This window comes from Otolemur garnettii, unplaced genomic scaffold, assembly GCF_000181295.1.
Source record: "Otolemur garnettii isolate 467f Iridium unplaced genomic scaffold, OtoGar3 scaffold00018, whole genome shotgun sequence".
NCBI classification, from domain to species: Eukaryota; Metazoa; Chordata; class Mammalia; order Primates; family Galagidae; genus Otolemur; species Otolemur garnettii.
The window spans coordinates 26,730,006-26,748,766 of NW_003852413.1; the positions used below are offsets into that span (position 1 = coordinate 26,730,006).

The 18,761-nt window shown below is 50.3% G+C and overlaps 2 protein-coding genes across 5 annotated transcripts in view; both read right to left on the bottom strand.

Moving 5' to 3' along the window:
- Nucleotides 1–763: 763 nt before the first annotated feature.
- Nucleotides 764–3,088, bottom strand: HOXB2 (homeobox B2). The gene is made up of 2 exons (XM_003786462.2): nt 2,580–3,088; nt 764–1,856 (listed from the first exon to the last, which is right to left on the bottom strand). Exons 1-2 carry the CDS (start codon nt 2,965–2,967, stop codon nt 1,174–1,176), a joined length of 1,071 nt encoding a protein of 356 aa, XP_003786510.1. The 5' UTR covers nt 2,968–3,088; the 3' UTR covers nt 764–1,173.
- A 3,810-nt stretch (nt 3,089–6,898) lies between these two features.
- The window catches only part of HOXB3 (homeobox B3), a 41,257-nt gene continuing 29,394 nt past the window's right edge, over nt 6,899–18,761 (bottom strand). Inside the window, exons 3-5 of one of the 4 annotated variants that reach the window (XM_012802971.2) lie at nt 13,524–13,611; nt 10,068–10,667; nt 6,899–9,235 (exon numbers count right to left, since the gene is read on the bottom strand). In XM_012802971.2, the coding sequence (XP_012658425.1) occupies nt 8,397–9,235; nt 10,068–10,515 (1,287 nt within the window). In that variant the 5' untranslated portion in view covers nt 10,516–10,667; nt 13,524–13,611 and the 3' untranslated portion in view covers nt 6,899–8,396. Of the gene's footprint in view, nt 9,236–10,067; nt 10,668–13,523; nt 13,612–18,761 lie in introns of those variants that run through there. The other 3 variants (XM_012802972.2, XM_012802974.2, XM_023511234.1) reach the window with 3 other exon arrangements.

The window sequence follows — 18,761 nt, forward strand, 5'->3', positions numbered from 1 at the left end:
CTTCCCGGTCTCCCTTTCTCCTCGCTCCTCCTTCTCTCCCTGCGGGCAAGTGCCTCCTGATGTTGCTTCGGCCTCCCAGTGCTTGTCGCCTAGCTGTTCTTCGGATGCTCTTCTAACCCCAGCAACCCCAGGGGTGCCCCACAGCGACACATTTCACAGCCGACCTCTTTTTTAGCCCACTTGGAGGCCAGTTACCATCCCTCGTACAGCGCTCTACTTCCCTATCTCCACCTCACTCCTTGGCTGTCCTACAGCTCCCAGGAGCCCAGCTCATGCCTCAGGCTGCCCGTTCTCAGGCTTTCTGCCTTCCCAGTAAGGCCCTCCACTCTACTTCGGGCACCGAAATGAGCAACCTGGGAAGCCCTAGTATCCCTCGCAACTCAACTAAACGTCTGCGCCCCCACCATGCCCCTGGAACCTGTCCCCAGACCTTCACTCTGTTTGCATTTGCCCACCTTTATTTCTAAGTAGAGGCCTGGGGAACACCCGCGCAGTGCCAAAGGGTCTCTCTTCCTCTGTGTGTGTATGGGGTGGGGGGGACCCAGCTTCCAACAACTCTCCCCCAACTCATCGCTGAGCCCTGGGCGGAGAAGCAGCCATCAATCGGACTATCTTTGTACCATCCGGACTTCGCAGGCCCAGGGGGCTTTCTTATCCTGTGGGCCTTTGAACCTGATCAACTTCATTCAGGTCCTGGTGGGGTGAGGACAGCCTTTGGGGATGTGGGGAAAGGGGCTAGGTCCCAATACAAACACTCACATTTGTATTATAAAGACATTTATTTCATCTATGAAAATAATGTACAATAAATACTTTCCCCTTTTCCTATTAAAGAATTTTAATAAATAATCTACAGTCTAAAACTTAAAAAAAAAAAGAGGAAAATAAGTCCCTCTTGTCCGTTTTAAGAAAGCCCCCCTAGAGTTTACTTATTCCTGAGATTTCGTTGGAAGGAGTCTACCAAACGGAATTTTTCTATGTGATTTGAAAGAGAGGCCCAAGTGCCCAATATTTTAAGAGAAAAAAAGGGAGTGGATTAAATGCTAATTCAATAATACCTGAATTTTAGCAAAACACTTGTCTACACGACTGGGGGGGGGCAGGGGAGGCTCAATTTTTCCAGCAGACTGCCAAAGAGGGCAGGGGTCCAAAAGGCCGGGAGGAAGAAACGGGTTAAGGAAACTGTAGGTCGATGGCACAGAGTGTGCTGGTGAAGAAGTCCAGATCTTCCTCACAAAAGGGGACAGGGCTGTCAAGCGAACCCTGTAGGCTGGAGGAGATTCCTCCCGACAGCTGAAAACAGGAGTCGGCCGCGAAGAAGTTGAGGTCGGGCAGGAAAGGCGAATCCTGCCGCTCTGGGAAGGCGTCTTCTGGCAATAGTCCGGGCTCCAGACCACCCGTACCACGCAGCGTGCAGCCGGAGCTCGGCTTGCCGGCGCCCTCCAAGCGATCGGCAAAAGGCAGGGGACCCGGGGCGCCCAAGGGTCCCGGCGTGACCTCAGGCAGGTGAGAGCAACCTTCCTGCGCCGCCTGTGAGGCGGAGGGGCCGCCTGGACTGGCCGCGGGCTCCTCGGCAGGGTCTCCTGTGTCCTCCAGGGCGCCAGGACAAGCTGCCTCCCCGTCAGGCGGCTCTCGGTGCTGCGTTTGCCGCTTGTGCTTCATGCGCCGGTTCTGGAACCAGACTTTGACCTGCCTCTCAGTGAGGTCCAGCAAGGCCGCGATCTCCACGCGGCGCGGACGGCACAGGTACTTGTTAAAGTGGAATTCCTTCTCCAGCTCCAGCAGCTGCGTGTTAGTGTAAGCCGTACGCAGCCTACGCGCCCCACCGCCTCCAGCCTCCGGCGGTCCCGGGCCATCTATAAGGAAAACAGGCTGGGCGTCACAGCAGGCCCTGTCCTCAGACCAACCTCAGTTCAACTGAGATTAAATACTAGCCCATCCGCCAAAAACAGTATTATCAGTCGCCCCTGCCTTCCCCACCCCCCAACTAATGAGCCTTGTTCTCACTGCTTTTCGGGTTCTTTCTGTTCTCTTCCTAGCCGACAGCCTCAGTCTGGGTCAAGGCAAAACATTCAAAATCTCCCACGGGCCACGGGCTCCCTTTCGCACCCAGAACCTCAGAACCCCTCTCCCCAGTGGACCCCTCAATTCGGAACTTTCCAACCCAACCCAGGACAGGGTTCACAAAGATTGTTCTTCACTTCTCTTCCTAGCTCTCAATTCCCTCTCTCCTAGATCTAGAGGAGGGAGGATCGCATCTTTTCCTGCCTCCACAATCGATCCCAGCAACAACACACTCATTCCCCTACAATTCACGGGTGAAAACTCCAATCGAATTCTTTTCTTCCAGCAGAGAAAAAGCGCTTTCCCAACCAGCTTCCAAAGTCTGCTGTGGGGGGAAAAATGCTGGCTGAGCTTAGGCCTGAACCCCAGCGGGATATTCTGCTTCTCCACTCCAGGAATGGACCGGACAAGGAACCCCAACCGGCTCGCCACTTTTTTTTTTAACCTCCCCCACAGCTCTTTCTCCTTAGGGTCTTCGAGCTGCCCCTCACCCCACCCCCATCGCGCTAACCGACCTGCAGGCGATCCGACCCCGGAGGCCGGGACGGAGGAGGCGGCCGGGGAAGGAGACGTGGAGGATTGGCTGGGTTTCTTGGCGGATTTCTTCTCTTTCATCCAGGGGAACTCGGGGGCCGGGGGGGCAGCGGGGAGCGGCGGAGGTGGCGGCGGTAGAGCTGGCCCATCTTCGGCTCGCTTTTGGCTCCCGGGTCTCTGAAGGGTGGAGGCGCCGGGCTGGAGGCTGGGGAAGGTTTGCTCGAAAGGAGGAGGTGGAGGAATTAATGTCGACTCTTTGATTGATGAAGTTTGAAATGTCTCCAAGACAGCGGGGAAGGAAGTCAGACACTCGGCGAGCGATGGCTGGCTGTTTATAAACCCAATCTCCCTCTCAAATTCAAAATTCATGGCTTTCAATGGTGGGGGAGGGGGCCTGCTGGGGGGGGCGTCAGGAGGGAGGATCGGAAGGGACCCCCCCTCCTGCCCCCCCCAGGTTTATGTGATGGAGCGATTTTGGGAGGAGGAGATTTCGCGTTCTTTCTCTTTTTAAAAATTTGGGCCTTTATAATTGCATATTGCTGATAAATACTAGCGTATGGGGACTCTCTCTATTAAACCCAGGACTCCGGCGAAATTGCAGGGAATTCTTGGTCACGGGACCGGCCTCGGCCAATCGCTCGTCTGGGCCTGGTGGAAAACACAGAGCATTATTTGCTTTAATTGATTCAAAAACTCCAGAGGACCACGACCTGGACACCATGAGCCCCCCATTCCTACACCAGTGGCTCACATTCTCTCTCCAAGGTCTCCCTTTCTCCAGAAAATCTAGAGGAACCTCTTCCTCGTCCCCTTAAGAGGATGGAAGGTTGTGGGAGCCTGGGAAATGACAATCTAAGAGAGAAATCTCCCCTCTTTTCCACATATTTTTAATAGAATAAATTAATGCTTTCTTTATGGCCAGCAACAGCCTCTTCCCCACCCTGTCCCCCCAAAAGAAAGAAGAATGAAAATCTTAATGTTGGAGGAAGAGTAGAAAGTGGCTGGTGTTAAGAAGCAAATAAAGAAGATTTGCAATCATCAGCATCAGTATCCTCATTCCACCCCTCAAAAGCAACAGTTCAATCTTAGTGGACAGGCGCTTCCAGGTTGACAGGAGTGAGGTAAATACTGAGGGGCATTTTTAAGGCCTCAAGCCTCTATAGCTGTGTGGCCTGGGTTCTCTTCTATGCCCAGTGTTTACAACACTGGCCCTGCCCCTTATGTCCATCCACCTGCTTTCTTCACTTGTGGCATCCACACTCCTCTATGAGACCTCCTTTCCAACGGGCAGGGTCTAAGATGCAGATTTACTCACTCGAGCCTCAATATCCAGAGGCATGAATAAGAACCAAGGTAGCCACTGATTTAACTTAGAGCACTCTCAAAGCTCAGGTCAAAGTATGGGTTGAGGGAAGTTTTTCTGCTAGGACAAAGAGCCTTACCCTCCCATTTTTTACCATTGTGCTTACCCTCCCATTTTTTTTTACCATTTTACCATTGTGCTACTATATATATATATAAAGATGGGGGTGGTGGTGAAAGTAATGACCACTGAGATGATATTCCATTTCTGGTCCCTGGGGGGGAAATGTTTTTAAATTTATTTTATTTTGAGGGAACCAAGATCATCTGAACTTTGGGGTGTGTTGTAATTTGCTAGAGGGAGGGGGGCACACGACTCAGAGCCACAAGCAATTGGTGGGAAACTAGGCCTCAAAGCAGAAAATGAAAAGTCGATCTGAGGGAAGATTTTTAAATAAGTGGGTCAGAGGGACCAAGAGGAGATGAGGCGATCAATCTTAGCCCCCTGACAGCTCCCTCCTATTGCATCAAAGAATTTTGGTCTTTGAGAAAGCATAGGCAACAGCAGAAATTTCACATCCCTTAAAAAAGGCGGGGTAGGGGGTGGGGGGGAAAGGGTGAGGAGAGAAAGGTGATTCTAAGAGAGCCAGGAAACAGATGGGGAATGGGGGAATGAGGACAGAGGGAAGGCGCTAAGTTGGGTGGAAAGTTTGCCTTGAGAACTCCCACGGCTCTGGCCTCCCCTCCCCCTCCTCACTCTCTGCTGCCCAGCCTGGAGGAGAAAGCTGGTTAGCAGAGAAATGGCAACTCAGCCGGGAGCTGGACTAGAAACTTTCTGTCAATGTAACATCCGCGTGGGTGGTGGTGAGTATTTAAAAAGAAGGGCAGAGACCTCTTGAGTAGAAGGGTGGGGGTAGAGGACAGTGGGGCTGCAGAAAAGGGGGGTTGGAAGAGGTGGGGGCTACAGGGACGTAGGAAGGAGGCTCTGGAGGGCTCAGAAGAGAAAGAGCTGCTTTGACCTGGGGAAACTGGCCAGAGACAGTTGTGTGCAACTCAGATCCAAAGAAAACAATTTTGGCCATTTGGAGATGTGGATGGGGGTGGGCACGGAAGAATCCAAATAGTAGCTGTCTGGAAGTTGTGCAGGGAGGCCTACAAGGGGGTTCTTTTTCTGGCCACCCCCTTGAGCACCTCTGGAAGTTTAGTAACAGCCTTGCCAGCTGGCTGCAAGATCTCGAGCTTCTCTCTGTAACTCTGGTCAGCAGAGACTGTCTCTGCAGGAGATAAAGCTCTCTCTAACCCTAGCTGACAGATTTTACAGCCAGATTAGCGAACATTGGAAAGGTTTGGTGTTAAAAGGGGCCAAGAGAGAACCCTCCTTCCCAGAGACATCTCTCCTCCGCCCCCCTGTCGTGCTGTGAATCTTATAGCACAGATATTTTCCCCACATCTTTGGCTGCTTTCGCTGAATGCCTGGAATCTCCCCATAGAAGACTAGGGAACACCAAGCCAAGTCGTTTCTTATTTTTTTTGTTTGTAATTCCAGCTTCAAGCCAAAGCTCTGTTTTTCAAACTCAAGCTACATTCTCTCTTGTCCTGCCTCTCTCCCGCTAGATAAATAAGCAACCCACCTCACCCCCCAGAGCCTAACATTGCGCTTCATCTGGTTATATCATTCAGAAAATGTTATTCAGGGAATAGGAAGAGAAAGAAAGAAATTTGAAAGAAAAAAATTTTGAGTATTACACATATTTGATCCCAAGCAAACTTTACACGCTTTTATGCCTTTAAATTATAGCCTGACCCAGTGCTAAATTACTTGCTGCTTGGATGAGCCGAATCCAGTTAAAATCCTACTTGGTGATAGTAGTGGTGGGGAGGGTGTAGAATTCAGGTTGCTTTTTTATTGTTATTTATTGTTGCATAAAGACTATAATTACTAACCTTGGACTGCCAGAATGTAACATAAAAATGAAAATAAGCCCTTGCTTTAAGGCTGAAGGCCTGGAACGATTCTCACTGTCCTCCCCCTACCCCAATCACTACCACCAAATATATGCTCCTAATTAAGCAATTCGGGTGCATCGCTTACAATTAGAATTATGCAACTCTTCAGCAAGCAGCCATCGCTTCTCTTTCAACGAATTAGCTCCATATTTCAGCCGCCCTGTCTCCTGGCTCTTATCGGCTCCAGCGACGGGCGGCGGTGACATTTCATCTTTGACAGACCCTCTCTATCCTCCCTCCAATGTGATAAAACTTTTATGGAATCACGACTAAGAAATGAAGTTCTCCTGAGAATGGTGGTAGAGCCTCACTTTAGCCTGGGGACCACTTTATTTACGCTTGGATCCAACAGCTTCTCCCACCCTTCTCTCCCCTTTCTCTGGGAGGAGAAATCAAACACTTGTCTCCTCTTCCTCCGCCCCGAGTTTTATTTAGTGATTTAATTTCACTTTGGTTTTAAAGTTTGACCTGAGAAGTCTAGGCCTCAGATTTCTTTTTTTTTTTTTTTTAGATTAATCATTTTCCTTTGTTTTCATTTTAGACCCAATGGTGGTTGGGCTTCGGGTCACGTGACGACTTCTTTGTAGCTCCGGAAGAGGACTGTGAAGTTTAGGTTGCGTGTAGGAAACAGTAATTGACCAGATTTGGGGGCAGGGTGGGGCGTTGCGAAGGAGTCTGTGGCCAAAGCGAGCAGACAAAAGGTCAATGAATGAGAAAAACGGGAAAGGTAAAGAGGACAAACAGAAAGACCTACGTAGAGCACTCTCCCCTCAACTTGTTACCTAACCCTTAGCTAAAGAAGTTGGCAGAATGTTCCAGGCTATGTGTGAGAAACCCTATTTAAAGCCGAGACACATAAAGGCGGAGACAGGAACCTGAGCACTGGACAAACAGGCCACGAAAGGGTCTTCAATATCCTAGTCTTCTCTAGAGGGAAATGTGGCAGTCAGCAGCTTTGCTCTGCTATCTAAGTCGGACTACTAGGACAAGATAAAATTGATAACAGAAAATTTTATTCAAGAATTGTTTGACAGACAACTCTTTTAGGTAAAGAAAAAAAGTAACTACAGAAGAACAAAGAAAGTTCCAAGTGAGAATTAACTCTAATTCTACAAATTCAGGACTATACAGTGACGATTAGGAGCTGAGGTTCATGCCTTTTAGAACTAATTACAATTGCTCATAAGTACGAGTTTAACATAAATCTACAGCTCTTTATTCTAGAGTACAATAACTAAAATAGCTGGTTTTACATGACAGGAAACACAACGTCTTTTGTAACAAGTAATTACTAAAAAAGTACAATTTTTTTTCCTTTTTCCCTCATATAAATACATAATGTAGGGGGGATAAATAATACAAAAAGAAAATATTTTAACAGGCTATAACCAATAAATATATATGAAAATGTTCACTAGAACACACGCTTTTTGAGCGATGCTGGACTTCTGCAGGCCCAGGCATCTCTCACAGTTGTTTTTATATCCATTAAAATGTAAACTCTAAGTGCAACAAAAGTGTCCTGTCAGGAGGTTGAGCGAGGCACACAAGCCCAGCTGCAGCTCCTGCCTGGGACAGACAGTTTGTTCAAATATACCCTGTTTTCACGTTAAGTCAAGAGAGCAACAGAAGAAAAGTGTAGAACCTTATGTCTCTGACTGCTTTCTGTGGAGAGAGGGGGATGGATCTGGAGCTGAGACAGAGGCAGCAGAATGGGCAAACCTTCAGTCCTAACAACTTGCCTGCTCTGGCCTCCAAACTTTTCCTTAAAAGAAAAAAAAAATATATATATATTTATGATATAGGCAGCTCTGACTTTCAGGATCTCTCACCATCCCTGAGCCCTCTAACAACTGTAATTGATGGGAGTGGGGTATAGATATTAATGTCCTAGAGCAGGAAAAACATAGGGTTAGAAATAGAGAAGGGACTCCAATAAACTTCCCATAGATGGGAGGAAATTTGAGGTTTTAGGGAAGTGAGAGGGGAACGTGCTTTGTGCCCTTGGGTTTGAAATGTGTTTTCTTATTTTTTTAAAGGAGAATTGAGAGACTAAAAAATTAAAATTTGGGAGAATTACCCGCAGAGATAGAAAGTAAGTTGGTTGATGATGGCCTAGCCATCTTGTCTGTTTTTTAAAATGTGCTTCTCTGCCTTGTTTTTCTACTTCGTTTTCCTCTACCCCACTGCCCTGCGTGGAATTCCAGCTGCTAGAGCTAGAGCCCTGGGGTTGATGGAGTCATCTCCAATCTGCTGTGGATTCCTTTCTCATGGGTTGGCAGGCAGATGGAACTAAGGGTAGAGGATTTAAAAGCAACCTCTCAGGCCAGGGGGAGGGGAAGGCGCCCCAGGCCCGTACTATCCAGCAAGCCTGGCTACCACCTCCCTGGCCTATCTTTCAGAACTCCAGGCTGCCTTCCCAGAGCTCCGCAGTCCTCCTCACCTCTACCCTTCGCCTTTGACCTGGCCCGTCCGTCCTCCCTTTCCTATCACAGGTGAGTTAATTTGGGCGCTTCTTGGATTCTACCCTGAGGAGGAGGCGCATGGTGAGAGGAGAGATCCGTGTAGGTGGGATGGGGATCGCAGGGTCCGTGGTGCTGGCTGGCGGCCATAGGGGGCGCCCCATTGTAGTCCAGATTCCCCGAAGGGTGATGTGAAAGGTGGTTGAGGCCATAGAGGGAGGGGCCGGCAGGGGGCGGCAGCGGATCGTCGTAGCCGCCCCCGCCCACGTACACCGGGCTGCCCTGCATAGTGGGCGTCCCGTAGGCGCCCCCGTTGGCTTGGAGGACGTGGGGCTCATAATCCGGCGCCGGGGTCGGGGGGTATTTCTGGGGGGCGCCGCAGCCTTTGAGAGGGGGCTGATAGTTGGAGGGCAACGCGTAGGCATTCTGGTGGGCTTTGCCGAAGGCAGGCGGGGACGGGCTCTCGTAGCTGGGCGTCATGGAATGTAAGGCGTTCATGAAGCCCGCCGTGGATTGCATGGGTTGCGGGGGGCTGCCGGCTGGAGAGGGCCCCCCCGACGACGAGGCCAGCCCCTTGGCCTTCTGGTCCTTCTTGTACTTCATGCGCCGGTTCTGGAACCAGATCTTGATTTGCCGCTCGCTGAGGTTCAGCAGGTTGGCCATCTCCACGCGGCGAGGCCGGCACAGGTAGCGGTTGAAGTGGAACTCCTTCTCCAGCTCCACCAGCTGCGCACTTGTGTACGCCGTCCGCGCCCGCTTGGACGCCGCCGACCCCGGGGGGCTCTTGTCCCCTCCCCCGCTGCTGCCGCTGCCCCCGCTGCCGCCCCCACTGCCTCCTCCACCACCGCCGCCGCCGCAGCCCTCTGCTGGATCCGAGGGGGAGGGGTGGGAAGGGGAGAAAATGAAATAAAAGATAATTACTGAACACGCCGAAATTGAATGCATCGTTTCTTAATAAATCCAGGCCTGGACTCAGAGCCCCCGCCGCCCTCCCCTTCGCGTCCCCGCCTCCTACTCACTACCCCCCTCCCACCGCCCGTCGCATTAGCGGACACTCTATAATAGTGGCATTTATTAAGAGACCTGTTCTCCTCTCGCTGCCCCAGCTTATGAAAATTTGATCATGTCACACAGAGCCGCATGGCCATTTATTTAGGGCTGGATTTTCACGTGTGTGCTTCCTCCACCTTATCCCAAATTTCTGATCTGGGAAGACGTTCTCCCTACTCTACCCCATCCTGCAGACAGGGTGGGTGACTAAGGAGAACCCTTAGGGTAAATGTGGATACTCGTGGGCAGGACCCTGGAATGTGGCGCCAAGAGACTGCCGTGCCTGGAGGCCGGGATCCGGGGACACCAGGGCATTGTGATTAATACCCACAATAATCATACTTAATAATAATCAATCCTGGATGAATCTTCGTCTTTCCAGCAGCGCCTCTTCGCTCTGAGGCCTTGGGAAGGTCTCTAAGACCCAGTACCCAGCCTTCTGGAGCTCAAAGCTCAGGTGGAGACTGGCTGGAGGGAAAGGGTGTTGGCGAGGTCTGGGATCATCAGGCGGTGTTGTTACCGAAAATGCGCTGCCACCTGCTAATGTCCCCAGGCCGCCTTGTGGGCGCCTAGGGGCTGGGGGCTAGAATAACAGCGACATTCCTGGCTTGGACAAAAGCTCATGAGAGGAAGGCAGAGAGCTAGTACCTGTGCCGGGGGAGCTGTTTTTCAGCTTGGACGTTTGCCTCGACTCTTTCATCCAAGGGAATATCTGTTTGGTGAGGGTGGAGTTGGAGCCAGGACCACACTTGGGGGGAGCGCTTTTGCTGGGCCCGACCCCATTATTGCTGTTGCTAGTGGTACTGGTAGGTGCGGCGCTGGGCGGGGGTGAGCCGGGCGGGGCGGGCAGGGGATCCGGGGCCAGGCCGGGCCTCATGCAGCTGCCATTGAGCTCCTTGCTCTTGGCATGAGGGGCAGCGTTGCCCAGGGACTGCAGCGAGCACGCTGAGCGTTGATAGTCACCCTCCAGGTGCGTGGCAGCCTGAAAAGGGGGTTGGGGGGGACCGTCGTAGCCGAAGCCATTGCTACCAGGGTACGAGGAGTAGCCTCCGAAGAGCGCAGCCGTGGCGTTGTCGTAGTAGGTGGCTTTCTGCATCGCTGGGTGAGGCCCGGGCAGTGGGTGACAACTTGCAAGGGCCTGATACCCTCAGGATCGGACATTGGCACCCCTGGGGGTCACATGACAAGCCGGACCCTCCCCTTCCCCTCTCTGCCCCCCTCCTCCCGGGTCTGTTCCAAGCGGCTGACCTGTGGGGCGAGAGAAGAGACACAAGGGGGAGAAGAGGACTGGGGCTCCGCTCGAATCCATCTTAGGAACTGAAAAGGGAACTGACATCAATAGGGTTTTTTCTTCTCCCCTCCCCTACATCTCCAGGGCAGATGCTGAGGCCAGGTCCCTGACCTGAAGGGGATTTTTCTTATTTCAAAGCTTTAATTTTCAAGGGAAAAATCCCACCAGTTTTCATTTCTACTTAAAAAACAAGGACTCTACTCCTTTGGGGACTGCCTAGGTACAGAATTGTACTACTGCGAGCAAGGGCCATTGCTTCTCTGGGGTCTGTGCACTAGCCCCTGGCCTCTCCTACTCCTCTCCTACCTCTGGGATACAGTGGCTCAAGGGAGGGAACAGTAGGAGATGCCAAAATCCTCAACACCCTCTTGTGAGCTCAGCAGCTTCTCTGACGCCTGCCTTTGCTTCCCTCCCTGTCTGTTTAGGTCTCTCATCCAAGCAAAGTCTAGCCTGGAGGAAAACCAGAGGATCTCAGAAAAAGACAGCAGGAAGAAACAAGTTCAGCAGGGAATCTTCTCTTGTGAGGTATCCGCCCCCAGGCCGTCCCACAAAGGACAACAGCAGCCTGACCTAGAAACTTCTGTAAGATTTTTAACCTCCAGAGCCAGCTAAACTCAGCTTCAACCATTCATGGCCCTGCTGCAGGTACCAACACCTCCAGTCTGGGACCTGGCAGCCAGCAGCCCCCATGGGGGCCTCAAATGGAGCAGGATTGTTTCTATTTTCCAGGCCAGTTGGTGCTGTGACCATTTGGCCTAGGTCTCTCTCCTCACCTCTCTTTTTTTCCATCAGACAATATTTTCCCACCCTTTCCTTGGCAGTCTGCTTTCTTTGATTTCTCCAAAAGAAAAGAAGCAAAAAGAAATTGTATAACTGCTGGACCTTTCTACCAAAAATGGGAGAAATGCTTTCTAAAAGAGAAAATTATTCCTGAGGAAAAAAATATCAACAAAGCAATTTGAACAATATTATTTTCTGGGCTGGAAACCTTGTTGACTGAGGTTCCCCAAGGTAAAAAAAAAAAAATGCAATCACTATTTTAATACAGCCTTTTAAAAGTGTGCCAGAAAAATAAAGAATCAAGCTATCATAAGATTTTGTTTGTCCTAAAACTTCTGACCGCATTTTTTCCCTCTTTCCCAACCCTTCACCACTTTTCATAAAACCTCTACACTGACCCTCTCTTCTGACATGTGCTTGGAAAACTTAGACTCTCATTCAGCCCCGCTGCTCAACTCCAAAGAAAATAAAAATAGGAAAATAAAAGGAGTGCAGGTGAAGGAAGTCCCTCCCACACATAAATCCCCTTCTTAATGGCACAGATTTATACTCAAAAGGGAGCAGGGGTAGCCCTGAGTTCCCATTGGTTTCTAGAAATACACATGGGTCTGCAAAGCAGCAGGTCCTTCCAGGGAGAACCAGAGTTCAATTGACCAGGCTGACCCAGTCCCTTTATTATTATTACCATTAGCCTCTGATGATTTAACCAAAATTAGCTTGGAAGCAGCCCTCGCTGAAGGGGGAATTAATTAACGGTATCAGTTGAGTTTCTTATTAATAGATAGAGAAGAGAATGAAATAAAAACGTTGGCGGGGTTGGCTGGATGGACCCTGGCTTTATTTAGTCTAAATGATTGTTACAGCAATAATAATGGTGATGATGGTGGTGATGATAGTAATAATAATAAAACAATAATTTGACTGGACGCCTGAGGCCCAAATTCCTGTCGCTCCCCCTGCAATAAACCCCAAACCATCGCAGGACCGAGGCCAGGCAACGGTGGGAAGCAAAGGAGCCAGAGACGCAATAGGAAAGAATGGAGACTCCACCGGCGGTGAGACAGGGCCGGCAAGGTTTGCGCACCCCGGTAGCCCCGACTGCCGCCCGCCGCCGGACTTTCTCAGCCACTGCTGGCTGGCGATGAGCAACCAGCCGAGTATGCTGGCCCAAGGAAGCAAAGAAAATGCGATTAAGACACCAAAACAGTTATCAGTGGCAGGTTCCAAGCACACCGGCCGACCGAGGGCCAAGCCCTGCAGGCAGCAGCAAGTTTGGGCGCTGGAGGTAACCGAATTAAAAAGCGCCGTAGCAACTCGGCTTCTGGACTTGACTTAACAGTGCTCCGGGCTGGAGCGCGCCGAGGCCTGGCTTACAGGACAGTGGGAAGAGGGAAAGGTGCCATGGGGATCGGAGATCTGGGATCCAGGACAAGAGGGGGTGGGGAACCGATCTACCAAGCCAAACATATCTATTTCCCTTGCCTCCATGTTGGAAAAATTCAAGCTCCATATGGCTCCTCCGGAGGGAGGGAGGGAGGGAGCCGGTGGCTCCCGGCTTCCCCCAAGGGTCTCGCTGGACAAGGGAGGTGAGTCCCCCTAAGAACTCCACGTTTCCAGGCATACCCCGGGGAAAGTAAAGGGAGGGTAACAATAGCAGCGGAAGCCCTGGGAGAGGAGATAAGTCACCTTCCAGGACTTAAATTAATGGAAGGAAGAAAAATAAAACAACAAGAAAGGGAGAGAGAGAAAGGTTGGTCTCTTCTTAGCAGCCGGGGGGCAAAATTTAGCCTTGGATCTGGCTGCTGAAAGAAAAGAGAAGAAAAGAAGAGAAGCAAGAAGAGAGAGGGAGAGAGAGGGAGAGAGAGTGAGGGAGGGAGGGAGGGAGGGAGAGAGGGAGAGAGAGTCGCTGCGTGGAAGGAAGCTTAAAGCTTGTGAACTCTTCTTGAACCGAGATTGGAGTCATATGGGCCATAAATCATTGAGACATACTCTCCGCCATTCACAAACTGATAGCCTATTTCAGTCCAGCTTACCTTAGCCACCGACGAGGGGAGAACAGGCAGACATAATATATATTCACATCGAGCCCCAGCGCGAGCGGCAGGCGAGAAATCTCCCCTCCTTGAAAGCAAAGGAAAAAAGACCACTGTTTAAATCTGCGTTGCCCCCCCCAAAGCCACCCCGGCTGGGGAGCCCGAGGGGCAGACCGGCCAGAGGAGCCGCGCAGCGTCCGCTTCAATTCACTCGGCTTAGGAGTGGGGGTGCGCAGGAGGAAGGGGGTGGGGGAGCTGGGGAAAAAAATAGAAGACCGAAAGGTGCCGGGGCAGCTCAGCTCGCCGAGAATCCAGCTCCCGGCTCCACCACGGCCAAGCCGCCACAGTGTGGTTGCCCTATAAGACTGGTACGCCCTACTCTCCGTAACAATGGCCTCTGCTTTTGCACAGGGAAAAAAAACCACACAGACACACACACACTCACTCACACACAGGCTCACACACATCCCCACCTCTCCCCCTTTAGCAAGCTTAGATGCCTGATAAGGAGGGAAGGTGGTGGTCGTGGTGGGGGAGGGTGGAAATTTAAAAAAACATCCACCCCCCCAAAAAAGAGGGAGAAGAAAAGAAGGTGGAGAGTGTTCCTTTTATTTTTAAGAACAGGTAAATTTTAAAACTGATATTGGGGGTACAGGGAGGAAGAGGAGAGCAAAGGCAACGCAGGCCAGTGAAGTTCACAGCTCGCCCCCCCCCCACTAGTGAACCATTATGCTAATTTGAAAAGTAGCTATGGGAGGCTGAGTCAAAGGCAGGCCTCGCCGGGGGGTGGGGGTGCAGGATGCCCCTCTTGAGTTCATTCGCAGTTAGAACACTAGGACTTTTTAAAGAAGTAGTTTCACTCCTGCGGGACTGGTGGCTGGGTCTCCCGCTTCTCCCTCTCACTCCCTCCTCCTGAGCCTCCAGCCTCTGCTCCTCCACACCCTCTCTATTTCTATTTCTTCTTTCTCTCTCTCTTTCTGAAAATCTCCAGGCTTGGTCTCTAACCAAGGGAGGAGGAAGGCCAGACCTTTTTTTTTTTTTTTGTAGAACAGACAACAAGCGGTGAGTGATGATTTAAAAAACTCAGAACATCTTGTAGGGGGGAGGAGGGTTGGGAAAAGGGTGACAAAAGGAGGACCCTGTGTTTAGCTTAAGGTCCAGACTGACTGGCAGTAAAGAGGCTGTAAGAACTTTACGGAGAAGTTTCTGTTAAGATTCTCACCTCTGGATAGGCAGAAGGGGCTAAGAGGTGATAAGGATATTTGTGCTTCTAAGATGAGAAGAACTAGCAGAATGACTTAATTTTAAATGCACTGGCAGACGAGAAGGAGAATAATTATTATTATTCAGAATAAACCTGTTTATTTCTCTCTGCTCTGCAAGATTTATGACTCTTGGCACAAGTGAGGAAGGCCACAAAAGCTAAATTTTTCTTAGGGTGTATTTGAGCAGAGCAGTAAAAGGCAAGGAGGAGGCCCGTAGGAGGAAGAAAGGAGCCAAGAATGTAGGTGTCTGCAGATTTGGAGTGGGGGTGGGGAAGTCATTGGAGAGGAGGAAAAAGACAAAAAGAGCACCGGGACATTTCCAAAAGCAGAAGTGTTTGCAAATCTACCTAACTGCTGACTCAGAGCTTAGGGGATAAAATAGAAGGCAGAAAGTCTCCTTTTTCTACAAAAGCAGTTTAGAAAACTGGTTCTCTTAACTTCAAATAGAACCAGCCACTAACTTGTGATTTTGTGGTTAGGATACTTGGCTTTTGCCTTCTCCCATCTGGATGCACCAGGAGAGGCCGCTGGGACTGGGGAAGACAAAGGTGAGAGAAGGTTTCCAGCTATTGTTTCCTCTCATACCCTCTCACTCCCCACGCAAAGGCACTGCTTTGGGATGAGAAGGGAGTGGTCCCTGGCCTCTGTTCCCCATTTCTTCCAGGTCAGCTAAGTCAGGCCAGGTGAGTTGAAGTGCTGGGATTTCCTGGGACCCTCCTAAGCAGCGGGAACCTGTGGCCTTCCTACCTTCCAGTAACAGGAGCCACATGCAGAGCCTCAGGCTGTGACGTCCTGAGGCTCCTGTCTCCTGCCTAAAGCGTTGGTCTCTGGGGCAAGTTGGGGGAAAAGTGAGGATGGAGGGTGGAACCCATTTTTCTGTGTTTATTAATAGCAATAAGAAAAGAAAATGTCTAAACCAGACCCAATGTTGGGGCTGAAGCCAAGATCCTCAAAGAGACCCGCTAGGGCCACCTCAAAGAAGTCTGTCCTGAGATCTCTAAACCCTGATTAGAGACCTCCAGGATTAGACCCCAGGTAACGTTGGCCCTAGTGGGTCAGGGACTTTGGCCCAGGGAAGCTCCCAGAGCTTAAGGGAACCAGCACCTTTGGTTAATTTTTTCTTTCCCTTCTGAAAATAAAAAAGTTGAGACTACCTCCCTGACCCTCCAGCTCTCCTAGCTGTTAACTCCTACCACTGATGACTGGGAAATTGAGAGAAAAGAAGAACCTATCACTTCAGGGACTGCCCAGCTTTGCCTTGAGGAATAAAAAGAGAGCCCAAAGGGCACCCAGCCAGCTGCTGGCCTGTAAGAAGAGAAGCAGGCCTGGGCCTGGAACCAGGCTGAGGACGGAGGAGTGTTCCAGAGACAGCGGTGGACCCCTCCTCTCCCCAAGCTTCCTCAACCTTTTGTGGTCCCTCTGGCTACACCAGACAGTAGGGTATAGTGGAACGGGAGTGAAAAGGAGGGTTGGGGAGCAAGGAAACAACCTGGAGAAAACTTCAGAGGACATGTACGGTAGGAGATGAAGGGGGGCTTCCTAATTTTGGACAACAGAGCCCATTTAGGCAACTGGATCCCAGTTTGGTTTCTTTTTTGACTTTTTAGATCTCAGCTTGCCTTTTAGATCTTTTTCTTCCCTTTTTTCTTCCTTTCTCAGAGGCTTCTGGCCAAGAGGCCAGGTACCTCTGGTTGGGGCTGGCAGGCTGGAGGGTAGATGGTAGAACAGGCAGCCCCAAGAGTGCCCCTTTCGTTGGAGGTGTTCCAACAGGCTAGGGGCTTTTCAAACTCCCGGGGACAAAGATTGGGTAGTAAAGAGCTTTGGCAGGGAACTTGTGATGAGGGATACCAGAAAGGTCTCAGGGAAGACTTTGGGGTCTGGGAAAAAATGGGAGGGGGGAAAAGGGTTTAATCATCTCTGATAGTGAAGTCATGATTAAGAGACAGACTGGAGAGAGAAGAGGGAACAATTTCTTCCTGGATTCAGGGAGGAAAACTTGTGCAACTCTGTGTGTGTCTGGGTGTGTTTGTGTATGAGAAGGAGAGGTTGGGGAGAGAAAGAGAAATTGAAAAAAAAGAAAATTGAGAGAAAGATTGAGAGACAGAGACATTAGTGTAAAGTAATAAAGGCAATAATAATAAACGTAAAGATTAGAGAAAATGTCCCTCTTTGTAGACATCTTTTCCTCTTCCTTTCTATTTCCACAGAGCCACAACATTCACTAGGGGATAGAGAACACTTTAAACCCCCTAAGCAATCACTAATCACTGCTTTTCTGGACCTCGGTGGTGGACGAACACATATTTGCCTGTTTCTCCCCTCCACAAACCCATCCACAGGCAAACGAAAATTCTTTCAATAAGGGGAAACTGGCTGGCTCCTTTAAAACTGATTTTGGATCGCAGCCTTGGAGCGAACAAGGATCCTACACCCAGCTCAAACAATAGAAAATTTGCCTGGCCCACCCTGCTCACTAGGGAGCTGGGACCTGGGAGCCTGGGGCGAGGTATTTAGGAATGGGTATTTCTGACCCTGTCTGGGTTCCTGGTACCACACTCTTTTCCAGTTTCACTGCACAACTTTGTGGCTGCGGCAGAGTGGTATAAAATTCACACACCCACCCATCTCCTCTTTAGTATTAATAAAGATTTCAAAGTTGGGGATTGTAAAATGGAAATTGCTAATGAAGAAAGCGAGTAGGAAGGAACAAAGGGGCACTAGGAATGAGCAGATCTCTGCCCCTCCACAGAAGCCTGTGCAGACCCTGTTCAGCAGAATTGGAATTGAAAGAAGAAAAAGGCCACTACAATGGGAAGAGAAATATCCAAGCTGTACTTTTCCCCATCTTAGGTGTAGGGGTGCTGCCCTCTTCCTGGCTAAGCATAAGAGTGGGAGGCAGGAAAAAGTAGGGCAGCCAAGAGGGTCTGCAAAGTCTGCTCAGTGACCCACGAAGGATGCCTGAACACAATTCTCTAGTGCTGTGAGGAAAGTTGGGAGCTTGAGCAAGGCTGGTTCCTTGGTGGTGATGCATCCCAGTCTGAATTAGGGCTCCTACCTCATTTGCAGTCTTAGACTGGCAACCCACATCCTGCCCCAGGGAATGAAGGTGGGCAGAGTAAAGAAGGCAAAGGGAGAGAGACTTCTAATCTTCTAATCTTGCATAGCTTGAGAGGCAGGGGTGCTGGGAAAGGAAGGGAGAAGCCCAAGCCGGCAAGAGAGGGACAGAGGCCTGGCCCACTGAAAGCGTCTGTGCAGATCTCTCCTGACAGATTGGATGTCTCTCTCTCAGTGACCTCTATTTAGCAGACAATAACTCACTGGATTAATGACCAATCAGTGGAAGCCCTTCCAAATTGCCTCCAAATATAAAACCCCAAAGTCAGAATGGGATAGGGCCAAATGCTGGGCCCGCCAACCTTCTGCTTTTTTTCCCTTTCAAAATAGTGTTTGAGGCTAGACTTTTAGGAAGTAGATTATGTGGCCATAGATTGAGATTTCCAGAGCCCCAAAGATGAGGTGTTTCTCTTCCCACTCCTTCCTCCCTAGAATTCATATCTCAAGCCACACTTCCCAAAGCAGCCTGGAAACCTCCCCTCCTCTGTGGGTTTCTTCGTATCCCTGATCTCACAAGAAATTTCCTTTCTCTAAGGGCATCATGGCTCACACCTGTACTTCTAGCACTTTAGGAGGCCAAGGCAGATGGATTGCTTGAGCTTAGGAGTTAGAGACCAGCCAGAGCAAGAACAAGAGCCCCTCTCTACTAAAAGTAGAAAAACTAGCTGGGTTCCAGCTTCCTGTAGTCCTAGCTATTGGACAGGCTGAGCGGCAAGAGGATCACTTAAGCCCAAGAGTTTGAGGTTGCTGTGAGCTATGATGTCATTGCACTCTACGATCCAGGGAAACAGAGACTCTGTCTCAAAAAAAAAATTGGGCTCGGCGCCTGTGGCTCAAGCGGCTAAGCCGCCAGCCACAT

Bases quoted from the DNA above. Each gene is read 5' to 3' on its own strand.
- HOXB2 (XM_003786462.2), bottom strand. From the start codon at position 2,967: ATGAATTTTGAATTTGAGAGGGAGATTGGGTTTATAAACAGCCAGCCA. The intron at 1,857-2,579 runs GTCGGTTAGCGC...TTTTCCTTATAG, and splicing joins CGGGGTCGGATCGCCTGCAG to ATGGCCCGGGACCGCCGGAG.